At 48.5% G+C, this 15,168-nt stretch overlaps 2 protein-coding genes and 4 non-coding genes across 11 annotated transcripts; 1 reads left to right on the plus strand and 5 right to left on the minus strand.

Annotated features, from left to right (window-relative positions):
* Positions 1–352: 352 nt before the first annotated feature.
* LOC111855551 (heterogeneous nuclear ribonucleoprotein R) lies at positions 353–10,684 on the minus strand. Of its 6 annotated transcripts, XR_002840920.2 has the most exons (14): positions 10,468–10,684; positions 9,401–9,558; positions 9,036–9,154; positions 8,807–8,914; positions 8,234–8,347; positions 7,787–7,963; positions 7,546–7,681; positions 7,074–7,279; positions 6,792–6,941; positions 6,521–6,642; positions 5,889–6,427; positions 3,975–4,048; positions 1,718–1,807; positions 353–1,518 (listed from the first exon to the last, which is right to left on the minus strand). XR_002840920.2 is itself a non-coding variant. In XM_023834690.2 (13 exons), the coding sequence occupies exons 2-12, from the start codon at positions 9,552–9,554 to the stop codon at positions 4,017–4,019; spliced, it is 1,857 nt and encodes a 618-aa protein (XP_023690458.1). In that variant the 5' UTR covers positions 9,555–9,558; positions 10,468–10,684; the 3' UTR covers positions 353–1,807; positions 3,975–4,016. The 6 variants fall into 6 exon arrangements, 3 of the variants coding, with proteins under 3 accessions (XP_023690458.1, XP_023690457.1, XP_023690456.1); XR_002840921.2 differs by having other exon boundaries at positions 353–1,202; positions 1,718–4,048; XR_002840919.2 differs by having other exon boundaries at positions 1,718–4,048.
* A 355-nt stretch (positions 10,685–11,039) lies between these two features.
* rpl13a (ribosomal protein L13a) lies at positions 11,040–13,779 on the minus strand. Its single transcript, XM_023834633.2, has 7 exons — positions 13,666–13,779; positions 12,842–12,914; positions 12,384–12,449; positions 11,984–12,085; positions 11,693–11,778; positions 11,450–11,509; positions 11,040–11,289 (listed from the first exon to the last, which is right to left on the minus strand). Exons 1-7 carry the CDS (start codon positions 13,684–13,686, stop codon positions 11,080–11,082), a joined length of 618 nt encoding a protein of 205 aa, XP_023690401.1. The 5' UTR covers positions 13,687–13,779; the 3' UTR covers positions 11,040–11,079.
* Positions 11,866–11,939, minus strand: LOC111855579 (small nucleolar RNA SNORD50). The gene has a single exon (XR_002840925.2). It is a non-coding gene; the product is annotated as a small nucleolar RNA SNORD50 (small nucleolar RNA).
* LOC111855577 (small nucleolar RNA Z195/SNORD33/SNORD32 family) lies at positions 12,517–12,599 on the minus strand. Its single transcript, XR_002840923.1, has one exon. It is a non-coding gene; the product is annotated as a small nucleolar RNA Z195/SNORD33/SNORD32 family (small nucleolar RNA).
* On the minus strand, positions 12,990–13,074 carry LOC111855578 (small nucleolar RNA Z195/SNORD33/SNORD32 family). Its single transcript, XR_002840924.2, has one exon. It is a non-coding gene; the product is annotated as a small nucleolar RNA Z195/SNORD33/SNORD32 family (small nucleolar RNA).
* Positions 13,780–13,849: 70 nt separating the features above from the next.
* Positions 13,850–13,921, plus strand: trnaw-cca (transfer RNA tryptophan (anticodon CCA)). Its single transcript has one exon. It is a non-coding gene; the product is annotated as a tRNA-Trp (tRNA).
* Positions 13,922–15,168: the final 1,247 nt, after the last annotated feature.

Here is a 15,168-nt window from a genome sequence, read left to right on the forward strand (position 1 = left end):
CACTAAAAAAAAGTGAGTTTCAGAAATGGACCTGCCATCAGGGTGTTTCCGGTCAGACGTGGCACGCTGCCAACTGCCCACCACTTAATTAGCAAATCGTTTATTAAATCTAAGGAAAACTAAAGAGATTGCAAGGAAGAAGACTAAACCATCCCTGGGCCTCAGGCAAGCAATGTGAAGTGTTACAATGCCCTCTAGTGCTTGTGCGATGCAAGTGACAAATGAACTACATTTGGAAGTGAGACAGGACGGTGCAGAAATCCATCCCAAACCCCAGAAAAACACCACAGGATCATAGTCCTTAGCAGTGACGACTTGAGAGGGGAGTAGCCAGCCACAGTCAGAGATAAAGTTTGGTTGTTAAACACTTTATTATTGTGTACATGCATTCTTAACAACTGGCAATACACAAAAACAAACAGTCAAACAGTGATAATTTAAAAGCAGACGGGGTGAAAATGGTGCATCGCCTGGTGTATTTATATTTCTTTCCATGTGTTCCAAGTTGAAATTCCTATAAATTCCTGGTGGAACTCTGCGGTGTTAATTTGTAGTGCAGCACAGTAAATGGGAGGTGCAGCAGATCCGGCTGTTAGCAGAACTGACCCACATGTTAATTTATAACACTTGGATAAGTCATTCTGCTAATGGAGACGGTCATGATTAAAAGCATCTCCTGGACGCGAGTCACACTAAACGCACACAGAGTGGACCGCCGTCTTCCTGGTTTACAGACCAGTGTCAAACAGGCTATTAAAATTACACTGGAGGTAACATGACATGTTCAAATACTGCTGCTGGTGTGTGTGAGAGTTGTAGGATATCCTTGATTTTGCAGATTCCCTCCAGTAAAACACAGATGACTGAAAGACGAAAACATGACCATGCAGCCTTCAAACACTGTGGGGGCAACAGTATCCAGGGCAGGCAGCACGATGTTGACGGCTGAGAGACACGGTCGGCGCTAATATGCCCTCCGCAGGATCAGGTAACTGTGGAAGGGGGTCCTCTTGCAGACGTGGGGCATGCGGAAGGGAACAGGGCACCTCTAACCTACCTCAGCTCCTGAGAGTCCACCTGATGCATCCTGAGGGTCGGGGAGCTGTGTTTGGCCCGCAGGCAGGACGCCAGCACAGAGAGGGGGGGGGATGTGCGGCCCACAACCACTGTAATCCTTTTAGCCACAGCAGACACGGGGGCCGCTGAGAGGAAGGGGGGGGGTGGTTTTGAATGCAAAATGCCAAAAAGAGAGGGGAACCCTGAGAGATAAGGAATATCCATACGATGAGGACCGAGGGCATCACCTGGCCTCGCTCTCTCCATCCCCTCAGTCCTGGCTTCCACAGCAGGGTTCTGGCGCTCAGTGCCCCAAACGCACGTTCAAGGCAGCTTGCTGACATCCACGTATGTTGGGGTCGCTCTGCCTGCCATACGCTGCCTGGGCTTGGGCTCGGCCCCTCAGGTGCCCCCCTTCCCGAAGCAGCTCTGGAATGTTCTTTGAGCCCCCCCGTGTGAAGGCTACGATTACAGCCTCATGTTACCCATGGGACATTTTCAAGTCTCGCACAAACAAAACCTACTCCTACACGCTCGAAATGGGGGGGGGTTAGACCCTCTGTATGAAATGGCCCCTTTATCGGCAGCTCAAACTTTTTCAATCCTGACAACAATATAGGAATAAATAAAAGATAAACAGTGAGGGAGGGGATGTCCTTACCCAGAAATCCTCATCTTTGCCTCGTCTCGAAGCCCCACCTACCAAGTCCAGATCGTGACAAGACAGGGGCGGGGGCCTCCTCACACGAGCCTGATAGATAAGCCAGGTAAAAAAAAAAAAAAAAAGGCAAGGCGACAGATTACAAAAAAGCTGCACATCGCTGCCTGAGGTTATCTGACGCAACTCAGATTCCTTCTGTCTGACTGTCCTGTGTGTCCCAAACATGGCAGGGGGCTACTTTCAGTGTTGTCAAATGTTCTCTATAAGACTGAAGAGCCAGAAGACAGGCTGGTTGTGGTTTCCATTCTGATAAGCATGACATGTAGGGGGGAAACCCTCACACCCACTGACCTGAATATCCTACCAGAAGGGAGGAGATAGTCACATGACCAGCTTTCATTCCCCATTCGTTTGGAAATGGATCTTCCCATAACTGTCACAGACTAGCAGTTTGCCAGGCTAGTGATTCCAAACGCAGCCAGACTTCAGATCAGAGGGCTGTAATGTCCCTGGAGGGCTGTGGCGCTGGGTTTATTTTCAGCTCTTGGTGGTTCGTAAAGGCTGGAGCAAAATTTGGGAAACTCATCCATACACTTCACAGAGAGGAAAGGCCAGCATACTTTCACAGGTGGTTCAATACGGCTTTTCCCGGCATAGAAGCCCAGCAGCCAGGCAGTAAGTCACTGCAGAGAATCATCACGAAACACTGCTTCCCAGTGGAAAGATCACACCTGGGTGCAGCATAAAGGTGCAGAAGGGCAGACGCCTCTGCTGGGACCAGTGAATGGCGGGGTGCTGCTACACTCTCGGGGAAGCACTTAGAGAAACACTCAGTGTAAATGCTGGCACTCTTTACTAATGAGAGCTGGATATAACCAACCTTTGGCCATTTACAAAAATCTATCCCCAGTGTAAGAGACGTGCTAGTCAATGATTTTCATTTTGATATTTGAATGAAATTGGCGAGTGTGTGAGTAATTTTCCAAGAGTCTAAGGGGGTTGGTGGTTGTAATTCTATTTTGGTCAGTGTCAACACTCAGGGAAAACTTCATTCAAATCATGACAAAATCACCACAGTGCAGAAGGGGATATACTTACCCTGCAAGAAATAACAGCACATCCTAAGCATAGTGGCATCTTGGAGGCTGGATTGTTTAGCTAGGAGTCACAGCACACCGGTTAACAATAATTGCTACTCTGTGGTTTCACTGCGTCAAATGTGAGTTTCCAAACTCCTTAGCTCATTAACGCACATAGACGTATATATAATTTAGATAACGGAAGAGACAATTGTAGGATAGCAAGCTTTTTACTGTTTTTATATTTAATGCAGTGAAAAACAGTGTTACATTTTATCCCAAATCAGAGATTAAAGTAAAACAGCCAATCAGAACAGCAGGTGATCAGATCGTTTGGTCCATTTGTAGTTCTGCACATGCTTGAAAGAATGACAGTCCTGCAGAGACAAGCTGCAGTAGCGCCTGTGCCACCTAGTGGACATTAGCATGCTTGCAGTGCCACAAAAGGCTGCATCCAAGGTGGTCAATCCAGCCCTAGAAGAGCTGCGGCACGTGCCGGTTTTAACTTTAGAGAGACAACCAACCAACCTCGGTCCTAATGGAGAAGCCTGGATCCACCCATTTGAGCAAAGATCTGGTTAAAGGGCTTGGCTGAAGTGAACACTTTGAAGCAGCCCAGCCAGCCAGGTCCAGGGCTGAATACACCTTATCTAGTGGGATCTCATCCATTCTCCATCACCCATTCTCATGTTGTTCTGAGGACGATGGATGAAGCCCCTACAAACACTGGGCCACTGGGTTTTCCTCTCTTTTCAGCTTCAGTGCTTCCCTTGGTCGTTTTGGTGTGAGCAGTGAACATCACTAGTGTGGGGACTTAACAACTGAAGGCCTCATCTGAACAGTACTCCATGTTTTGTTCAGTAAACAAACATTTACTCTCTTCGGTAAACATACCTCCTTCAAAATATAGATCCTTCTCAGGGTAAAAGGAGGGTTTACAACGAATGCTGTCCATAGCCAACCAAAAAGAGATTCACCAACCAAAGATGTCCTGAATGTCAGACGTAAGCCATCAATGTTTCATAGATCAGCTGCCTAACCAGGAAGTTGTTATGCTACTCCTTATCAAATCAAATCGATTCATTTTTACTGAGCAAAACATGTGAGGGAGGGGCACGCTGGTCGTCCCCGGGAAGGAGAGAACTCCAGTTAGAGTTGAAGAGGTAGACCAAGCTCACCCTTTTTGGGAAGAACACAGCAGAGATAGATGTGTTCCTCACTCACGCAATCGCTGCCCCTCTCGCGTCTTCACCTGGGTGATTCGAAATAAAAGGAGAAACTTAAACAAACAAAAACAAACCCATAAACAAACCCATGTTAATTAAAAAGAAAGAGGGGAAAAGGACAAACAAAAATGAAAAATGAGCTGCAGACTTCCATTTTAATAGGAAAGGGAATGTTTGTATTTTACACACAAGTATTTTTATTGTTTCAAGTGCAGCCAAACGAAGCAGAATGATAATCAGACTATGGTTTAATCAGATAATCGGATTTAACCCTTTGGTTGCCAGAAGCAGCTGATGTTTCTGAGGGGCTGAATAAGATGCGTTCACACAGACTGTTCACTTTTGGCATGTTCTCCTTGGTGCTGCCCTACTGGCAATGAGCTACTAGTCGTCCGATAGCAGACACAAAGCCTTAATAGAGCTTACACTGCCATGGCTATACCAGGTCTCTTCAGGACAAGGCACTCCCTGATGATTTCAATCCACAGAATAAGATACAAGCAAGTGCTCAGTAACAGGGGATGTCTAAATAGATCGTTGTACATTTGTCACTAATATACGTGCAGCAAACTATCATGTGATTTTCTGAAGGCCCAAATGGCGATGCTGAAAGAAAACACTGAAATGCTGGAAAGCAAAGGGTTAAAATTCCTGATTTTGAGAGATTGGGGATGGTGTTCCGTCCTACAGAGTTGACCGAACCAGCTATTTGGTATTTGGGTTTTTCTGCTGTCGTTTTTGGTGGGGAAGGGGGTCGGTTGGTTGGTTGGAGCGTGTCTTTTTGCAGACATTTTTGCAGAAAGTGAACTGCTATTAAATACAGATTTTGTTTCAAAAACACAATGCTTTTTTGAGCAAGCAGGATCACTCACATTACGTAAGTTTTCCATCTTGAGGCAGGTCGGATTTGGCGAGATCAAATAGGCCAATGACACAACTGAATTTGAAGTAGCTGATAATCGAATGATGTATGGTTGAGTTTTATTGAAATGTAACAAGAACAATTTATAAATACAAACACATCAAAGAACAAACGGCCTGGGCTGTTACGGTTCAGCCAAACCAAATTCTAAAGGGCAAATTTGAGAGAGAAAGCTCGTAATAACAGTTTTTTAAAAAACACAATTAACCTACTTCTACAAATGCTAAACATACACTGTAACGTTACTTTCCCAATACAAGAAAAAAATGGAAATTCTTCATCTCTCCCCGTTGGTTAACCTTCCCCAATGGTGCTCAACAGATTAAAATAAACTCAGGCTTTCAGCCTTTATATACAAGCAAATTGCTAAGCCCGTCTATCAGGAACCTGACAGGGGACAAGTCCTGGGGGGGGGGGGAGAGGGGGAGGTGTGAAGTGGGGGAGCGTCTTTGCTTCCTGCAGGTTACTCATGATTTACGTCTTCTCAAAAACTTTTGAAAATGAGAATCCACCTTTAAAGTGTTAAATGTAGGCATTAAAAAATACAAACCAACAAAATAAGAAATAAAATTTAAGGAATAAAAGCATTTAAGCGTTTAAAGCCAGAAATGTCCCAAATAACCACAAGGAAAGCAAAAGGATATGAAAAAATTCAGAAAGGCTGTATTTACACTCATCTTCATCCCAATACGGACTGCAGCCTCTCGCAGCCAATCAACACATGGATGATGTGAAGCCAATTCTCGCCTCGGTTATTTTTGTTGGACTGTTTGTGCACAAAGGTTAAAGGATACAGAGCCAATCAGACGTGGTTGTGTTGCCAATCTCCTCGCTCGTTTCTGCGTGTTTAGTGCTTCCCCAAACCCTTACTTCTGTCTACTTCCACTGCTGGCCGTAAGAATCCTGATAAAACTCCTGGTTGTCATTATTGTAACCATAGTTACCGGAATAGTCGCCACCTTGCTGCAGGGGCTGCTGGGCGATGGGCTGGGACCCCCAGTTCTGCTGGTTGTTGGTCTGCCGCCGCTTGGAGTCTGGCTGGTTGTAGCCGTCGGCCTTCCTCTTCCCGCCCACGTTGCCCCCACGGTTTCCCCTGGCGCCGCGAGCGCCACGCCCCCGTTGCTGCTGGGATGGGCCGCCCCGTCCCCCTCGGCTGCCCCGTGGTGCACCCATGGGCGCCCCCCGCTGGGCATAGCCGCCACGGCCACGAGGGGGCGGAGCTCCTCTGCCCCTGGGCGGAGGCGGGACCCCCCGGCTGCCACGTCCGCCCCGCCCTCTCACAGCATAGCCGTCGTCGTAGCCATAGTATGGATCCTCATAGCCACCCCTGTAATCATGGTAGTCGTAGCCATAGTAGTCGTCATAGTACTCCTCGTATCCATAGTAGTCGGGGGGGTAGGCATAGCCCCCCCTCCCTCCACGGCCCCGGCCTCGGACGGGCGGCGGCATGCGGGGAGGTGGGTAGTAGTAATAGTCATCATACCTGCGGCAGGTGAGAAGAGAGGTAAGCCTTCACAGCATGGCATGGAGACCGCCTGACACGCACTGGGCGAGCGGGACCCCCCCCCAGACCCACCCCGTGTTTCTGGTGGTCTGCCTCTGCGCCTGCCGTTCTTTCCTCTTTTTGTCCGGTGGCTTCGCCAGGACGATTTCGATCTCCTCCCCCTCCAGCTCTTTGCCATTCATCTCCTGCATGGCCTAGCGGGTGCAAGGGATCGATTGCTGATTCACACTGGCTGATTGCCAGGGAAAGTCGACACCACCCCCCCCCCTTACTTCCCATGGTCATTCCCGGGAAAAATGCCACCTTGATGGTCTACAAAGTAACACTTGAGTCAGTCTCTAACCTTGACGGCAGCGTCCCTGTCCTCAAAGTGGACAAAGGCGTAGTCCTTTAGTTTCTTCACCCTTTCCAGCTTCCCGAACTGAGAGAAGGTCTTCTCTAGGAGCTCCTCTGTGACAGGCGTGGCAAGGTTTCTCACAAACAGCACCTTGACCTGATGGAAACAGCCAAGCACACTACCAGCTGAGGTACTGTGACATCTGCGTAACGACTCCGGACTTCAACATCTGTTCAATCTGCGAGGCGACATGAACCGTGAAGTGGACGCCATCAATGGGTGTCTCACCTTGGCCATAACCTCTGGGTCAGGCTCCTCGACCGGGTCGGCCCACTCCACAGTGACTGGGTTGCCCCACACCTTCACCTTCCCGCTCATCAGCCGGCGACGGGCCTGTGCGGCTGATTTGTGGTCCTCATACTCCAGGAAGCAGAAGCCGCGGTTCTTCTTCTTGTCGTCCGGCTGGTGGTACAGGATGACCTCCACCAGGCCCTCTGGGGAGCAGTGAAGCAAGAGACTTACACAGACTGCAGCGTCAACACAAGCTGCAAACGGGTCATGGTCACAGGGTGAGAGAGACCAATGGTTCAGAGGAGATGAAACCCTGGAGCACTGGCCAGGGGAGCCAGTTGTCATCTCTTAGTGAGATAACCAAGGCAAATTCCTACTGTTAGCCGTAAGGGTAAACAATCAACCAGACCCAGTCATACATGGGGCAGAGAAACCAGGTAGCGACAGAGAAAGGTGGACCCCCTCAAACCTGTCACTTTGCTGAAGTCCTCCAAGATGCTTTCCCTGGTCTTGTTCTTCGGAATTGAGCCCACAAACAGCCGGTTGTTTGCTACGGAAATGCAGACTCCAAGGTATTTGCCGGACCGGATCTCGTAGTTATCACACTGGCAACGGGAGGATTAAATTTCCGTCAGCACCTTCAGCCTGCACCTCCCCGCGGAACCTGCCCGAAGAGCCCCTCCCCGCCAGACCCACAGCAATGAGCTCACTAGCTTTACGGCCTCCTGCGCCGCCTCCTTGTTGCAGAAGGTGATGAAGGCATAACCTCGATTCTGGCCCGACAGCGGGTCCATCATCAGCCGCAGGTCCCAGATTGGGCCTGCCTTCTCAAACAGCGGTACCAGCTCATCCTCATACAGGTCCCTGGGGATCTTGCCCACAAACACCTGGGATGACCACAGAAAACAACTGTCAGGTCAGCATCTCCTGCCCACCACCCCCCCCCATCACACCCAATTGTATAAGAGTTTATTTTTATACAAACAAGCCTGTATCACAGTGTTCCCATACCACTGAAACAAGTTACATAGCTGCCACTGTAGCCCTCTTTCTCTACTCATACCCACATCAATAGATACCTGCTTGCCTCTGACTAAACATGGAAACGCTATGGGATGGTCTCAGCAAATGAAAAATAAGGTGATTTGGGTCCTTACCTCTGTCCCCACTCCTGGCTGAGACCCAGAAAACACCTCCTCAGGAGGGGGGCCTCCATACTTCCTCTGACCAGTCGTGACATCCAGGGTATAGCCTGTCCTCTCCAGGAGCGCCTGTGGGGCACACCGTAAGAGGGAGGACGGGATAAACATACGCAACACACCACAAAACTGGCCCGTTTGCCCCAATCCAGTCCCACTGGTATTTCCACCAGCTCAGGAGTAAAGCAGGCCTGTGTCATTGTCAGGACAGCAATCCAGCTCATGCCTTAATGCCTTTAATGTACATGCAGTGAGCAGAGGCGCCAAGCCAGAACAGCGCTCACTGCTGCTAATTTACACTTATCACTTACAGCATTGAGCTCAGAGCACGTGGAAGTCAGCAGATTAAGCCATTTGTGAAAGTACATTAAGCACAAACAGTGGGATGATGCGCGGCCCCAATAACATGAGGCCCCGAAAGTGAGCACAAGCTGCGGGATGACGTGGGGCCACAAAGGTAAGCACAAACAATGCCATGACACAGGGCCCCGGGGCCAGGCCCTCTGCTGGGCAGTGCAGGCGATACATCACCTTGATCTTGGACTCGTCCGGCCCCTTGGTGGATTCCTGCACTTTGCTGCCCTGCTTCTCCCTCTGCCTGTAAGTCTTCATGACCCCGCAGAGAAACGCACTTTTGTTCTGAAAGGGGCCGCACATTAAAAAGAAAAAGAAAATCAGGGGAAATTTAGCATGTGAGGACATGCCCACCACAATGGCACAAGTACAGGAGGAATGGGGAGCCTTCAGCAGACATGCCTACCTGCACATGGGACAGATCACTCTCCTTGAACTGCTGCAGAACAGACAGCGCCCCCTCTTCATTGAACTCTCTCAGAGCATCAATGGCCCTCTCGTCCAGGTCAGCATAAGCCACAAGGCCTAAAGATTATAGGTTTAAAGTAAATGCTATTAACAGGGTTCCTATCTCAGAGTCAGGCATCACAATGACTGACCCCCTGAGAAAACACATGACTCTAAGAGAGCAGTCATGCATCCACCAGCATGCCCATGTTGCCACCGGCACTCATTTAGAGGGTCAGTAATACATTTTACAATCTCCCAACTCCTGAACATCCTATACAGCATCTTTAAAAGTGCAGAGCGCAGGCACAGAGCACCCCCCACCTGTCTGAAAGATGTTGTCCAGGCTCTCTGCGACTTTCTGCGGGAGGCCGGCGGCCAGGAGCGTCTGGTAGTTTTCCGTGTGCGTGACAGTGATGTCCATAGGCTCCTCGTCCTCCTTCACAGGAGCTGAGTTGCCGTTCACCTCAGCCGCCATTCTCCTGCCGATCACAGCAAAGCCAGATCTCAGGGCAAGAACTGATACAACGAGAATGCGTGTAAGTTTAGTGGAACTACATCAGTATCTGATCAGTGCTAATATAATATAAATCAGTCTAGAGAAAGCTCTCAGGCGTAAGGGACGAAGCCCATCACGGCTGGATCAGTCTGGACACCAGATCCTCTTCGTTGCTGCAACTTTAACTCGTCCACACGCTGCCGCTCACCGGGAGACATCTCCGACCGCCATGAGACAGGCCGTGAAGCCGCTCCTGCCCGGCTAACGGCGAGTGAGTGAACAAAGCCGGCGTCGGAGCGATCCCTCCATCACACTCCGGATAGCCGGCTCCGCTGCACCGGCTCGTGCAGAATCCGCCGCACAGGCGCACGAGCCGAGGAGACGCGTCACGGCCGGCGCGCGGCAGCGGCGGCTCATGGGGGGTTACGAAAAAAAAAAACAGCCGGCGGCGGCCGCCTAGCTAACGGAGCCGCCGCTGAGACGCGGCACTACTGCGCCAATCCTACCGGATCGCCGGCGGGGGGTTCCGCTTTTAACGAGGCGTAAAGCGAAGCGGTGCGAAGCATATCGGTGTTAGCACAATGGTTACGGCGCGACTGAGGCTGATTGTACACAAAAAGCCGTTCCGCCCCCCTCAAACTGTACGCCTCGGTATTCGATTTTCTGCCAGCCTTTAGAAAACCGAAATTAGTAGCAAAACAAAACGCGAATGCTACTCAGTTATTGAAGAGTGCACAGCGACCCTTAAAATAAATTCCACATATGCTCTTTTTACCTGGTATTCACTCACATGCATTAGTTAAAAATTAGGGGCCTAACTAAAATCCTCCAAACAAGCCATCCCTCAGCCATGAGGGTGAAAAAAAAACCACGAAACCCGGCGAGTACTTACCGCTCCTTCACAAAATGCTGTTCACTGCAGCCTCCCGCAGTTCACGTCTCGGAGCAGGTTATGGAAGAAAGGGCTCGACGTGGTTGATTTGAATTTGATAAGTCTTTATTTGGTTCTGCCCACGGAGCAACACTCAAGACGGCGCCGACGATCGTCCACGGCACTTCCTCGCGGTCAACCCGACCCTGACTATGGGTGCGCGCACGCAACTCCACCGCGGGGTTTCCAATGCCACTTTCCAGGGTCGTGGCGTAAGAAAATTAAGAACCAATCACACAGTGCCACAGTGATGGACGTAAAGTCTCAGCCAATGAAAGCAAAGAAATGGGCGGGACGGCGCGATTCCTTTGTAACCTAGGTTCTTTGGCATTGTTGGATTCACATGCCACCTGCATACTTGCCTGTGGGGATTGGGAGCACCGTCTCGGGATCGTAAACAGATGTAGATATTAAATCTGTCCGTCCACTTGAGAACAGACATGCTAATACAATCCTCCTCATACATGCACAAGCAAACTGGCCAAATTTTAAGGCCCTCCACTCACACATGCAATAAGGAAAAATGATTCGAATAATTTCTATAAACATTTATTTTGATGAGTCAAAGCCAGCTCATACAAGGATGCCATATTGTTTCAGAACATCAGTGTATTTTGCAATTTTGCTCTCCACGTTTTTCTCTGCCACCTTCTGTAGCTTCCGCTCAGCCTTCTTCTTCCTAAAGCGCATCTTGGATTTCTCCTTCCGCTTCTCCTCCAGGGTGGCTGTGATGGCCTGGTATTTCCAGCCAACCTCGTGAGCCAGGCGGCCAAGCAGGGCAAACTGAGGCAAGCGAGACAGAAACACAGTTGGTAAGAATAGTATATCACCCAGCAATGAGGGGGGAATTCACAGTGCTTACTTTGTCAACAGGTTCCATCCTAATTGTAACATAACCAATATGCGCAGGAAAATGGATTATTTTATTTTTTCCGGAACATACCTTGCGAGATGGCTTCAGGCGAACAATCTTCAAAGCAGCAGGCACCACCATGCGCTTTTTCTGTAGAGTGCAACCAACAGGTGAGCGACGGACAAGACACCATTTGTGGCGAAGAAGTGACGGGTGCCACTCAGATATGTAAAATGTTCTCATGTTGAAGAATCGAACAATGTAGGTAAAAAAAGGCATCATTGACAGCACTCAAAAAGCAGACTGGAGTATTAAACAGCCGGAGCCACTCACCTTGTCATAGGGAGGAGGGATGCCATCAAACACCTTCAGCCGCTCAAGGGCAGCCTGTCCCCTCTTGGTTTTGTGGGGAAGCATACCTAATTGGTGAGGTGGAAGACTGGTCAGCTCCAATTACAGCCAACACTGAGTTTTTTTTTTTTTAAACAGTATTTTGCAGACTGCCCAACTCAGTAGTCAGATCCGTAATTTTGTTTCATCAAAAAAATTCAGGTTTGGGATAAAGCGTTCATCATAGTATGGGACAGACCAATGAAAGAGCACCAGACGAAGCCCCTCACACACCTCTCACTGTCCTCCAGAAAATCCTGCTGGGTGCTCTGAAGTGATACGGTCCACGTGAAGGGTTGGTGTTCATCCGCTTCCGAAGGAAAGCCAGGTACTTCACTATCCAAAAGCAAATGGCAACATTACGGCCCTGCTAACCAGCAACAGGAGTTTCATTCCGTCTACTTTTTTATATCACCTTCCATACATCAAATTCAAGTAATCATACAGCATAAAGTTTAGCTGGCGGTCTCCAGAGCTGGGCAACAATTTCCAGCATTCATCACACTTGTGGTATCACTAAATTTACAGAGGCCACTCAGCTCGCTTTGTCACAATTCCTGCTGCTCATACCAGCAGGCACAAGGTGGCATAAGGTAAACAAAGAACCCTATTCTGAACATCAGAATACACTCACACTTATTGCGGTAGAAGTTTCCAGAAATGTTGATCCCTTCACACCTCACCACCACGACTTTCTGGCCTGTAACAAGAACGACCATTAGAATAGCAGAGGTGTGTGATCACGGGCATCATTCTGAGTACCCTTGGCTGTCTCAGATGGTAGTGCATGAGAGTTTTCTCATGGTAGTTAAACTCAAACAATGTAGGTTATGCATCATCAACGACGAGCCAATACAGCAATGTTTTTTAGGTTTAAAACAACCTCAGAGGTAAATCAGGATTCATTTATCATTAGTTCATATATAGGCCTCTGCAATAATATTGCACACAATCATTCGTTTAAGCTACTGCGATGGATTTAATATAAAACGGCTAGTTAACACTTTCCGAGGCAGGAAATTACTCCTGATTTACCCAGTTACCAAATTGAGTACCTTACTCACACCATACGTCCTGGAATAAGTTTCTTACCAAGCAGAAGCTGCTTCGCCACAATAGCGGCAAGACGACCAAGGAGATGGCCCCTGCCATCAAGCAGCAGAACCTGGGGATTTAAAACGAGACAGACAGTTAATGCGGAGCCTGCGCACCAGAGAGCCGGCTCTTTATCGTGGTGCCACTCGTCTCAGATGGTAGTGCATGAAAAGCCTTCTCATAGTCGTTGAAACTCGAACTATAGGCTGTATTCAAACATCACCGACGATTAGCAAATTTGATGGAAATCGCGTATACATGCAGCCAAAAATACCTCTATGCGCTAAACACACGTAAAAGGTCAAACATATTCAGCCAGTCACATCTGAAAACATCGACAGCATATATGCACCCCTGACTATGAATGTGTGGCTGTAAAATAAAACAGAATAATTACAGCTAATCGTGAAAAAACTAAAAAGGCCGACATACTGCGGCAGAGCAACGCTAGAGTAAGTCAGCCAGCGCGGCCCAGCGAAATAAAGCACAGAAATCCTGGATCCGCATAAGTCCAAAATGTACGAACGAAATCCAAAATACTGACACGAAACACATAACTGCTTAGGATAAGAAATATTTCCGTCTAAAGACGCTGGACCGGTTAGCGTGTCATCAGTCAAACAACGTGGTTACCTTAGCTAACACAGTTCAGCGCTACCACTGTCAGACCAGTGAAATATTTACTAACATATGTCACGTAATGCACCAAGTTTTCAAATATCGTGGAAGAAAAATGGTGCGATCATGAAATCGCCATAAACACTCGACTATTTCGAATTTAATTCACATTTCGTTCCGTTTACTGTGACACCATTACACACCTTATTGAAGCGGTCCGCCATGATGAGGAAAAAGAAAGAAGAACGGGGCTGCTGGGTGTAGAAATCAGGGGAGGGGTGGAGCTTAGATGGATCCCACGTGACGATACTGTCATACGTATTACGTTCCTAGTTTACGTCAATTTTTTAAACTACAAATTAAGAAGAAAACGGCCTAATCGCCGCGGGCCTCGTGGCGCAACGGTAGCGCGTCTGACTCCAGATCAGAAGGTTGCGTGTTCAAATCACGTCGGGGTCATTGGATTTTTAATTAGCCATTTTCTTTGCGGATCGTATATACCAGGGTTCTTCAACTCACGGTCCTCGAGGTCCGAGCCCTGCTGGTTTTCCAGCCTTCCTTTACCTGTCAGTCAGGTGTGAAGCCTCTGACCAATCAGAATCAGTAATTATTAAACAACTACCTGGGAGAACTGAAAACACGGCCTGGATTTGGAATCGAGGTCCAGAGTTGAAGAACCCTGGTATATACTGTTATTCTTTATATTACGTGTTTCGCCTTTACGTACAATCCATGAAGCAGGTGGAAGAAATATTTCACTACACATATATGTGACAACATTTGAAACTAATTATGGAATTTCTGAAATTCAGAATTGTGATTCTGAATTCTGAATTTCAGAAGGCCATTGCTTCAAATGTAGAAAAGAGTCATACAGATAAATTGATTTTTAAATGTCTAGTTAGTTAATCTATTCCCTGAACATCAAGGACATAGTTCTTGGGGCAATTTGGGGAAATCTCATGAAATACTAGTTTTCAGAAAGCTGAAACATGCATTTGGCTTATTGATTTCCCATTTTCATTCTGGTCGGGGAGCATCACTGGTACAGCACGCTGCAGCACCCATCACATAACGAAACACCTTGGGATTCCAGTTAGTGTCCCCATACGCAACAAGACACACACTGCCGTCCCACCCCCCTGGAAATGGCCATATATCTGCCACAGCTAGGTGTTACATGGGTGCCCCCTTGGCCTGGTACAGCTGCTCGGATTCTCGGCAATGACGGTCCTGTGAGCCAGATCACCCTCAGGTGACATCATAGCCTGAGGACCAGCTTGAAGCCGCTTCTCAAAGTAGCCGGCCCAGCAGGTCACAACTGCAGTGTCATCTAAGACCTCCACCCACCCTGACTGCAACTGAAGAACAGATTCGTATGTGCATAATGCTTCGATTCCTCTGTAAGCAGGACGTGGGTCGCTAGACCATAGATCGTCCGTCACTTGCTCCCGGATCCCTCTAACAAAACACCTCATCTGCCCTCAGAGCCCTCGCAGCCTTCCTTCTCAGTTCCCAGTACAGACCAGAGTTGCCATCAAGTCGTGTGCTACGACTCCTCTCAAAATCCAGGGTGCCTAGCAAGAAAAAACATCTTCTGGGAACACCAGCAACAGCAACACAGCACTCTGCAATCTTCAGGGTCTTGTCACAGACGGTCTCCCACATCACCTTAGAATCAGCAGTTGAACCCAAGTCTGCAGGTT

The sequence above is a fragment of the Paramormyrops kingsleyae genome, chromosome 14 (genome assembly GCF_048594095.1).
Source record: "Paramormyrops kingsleyae isolate MSU_618 chromosome 14, PKINGS_0.4, whole genome shotgun sequence".
NCBI lineage: Eukaryota > Metazoa > Chordata > Actinopteri > Osteoglossiformes > Mormyridae > Paramormyrops > Paramormyrops kingsleyae.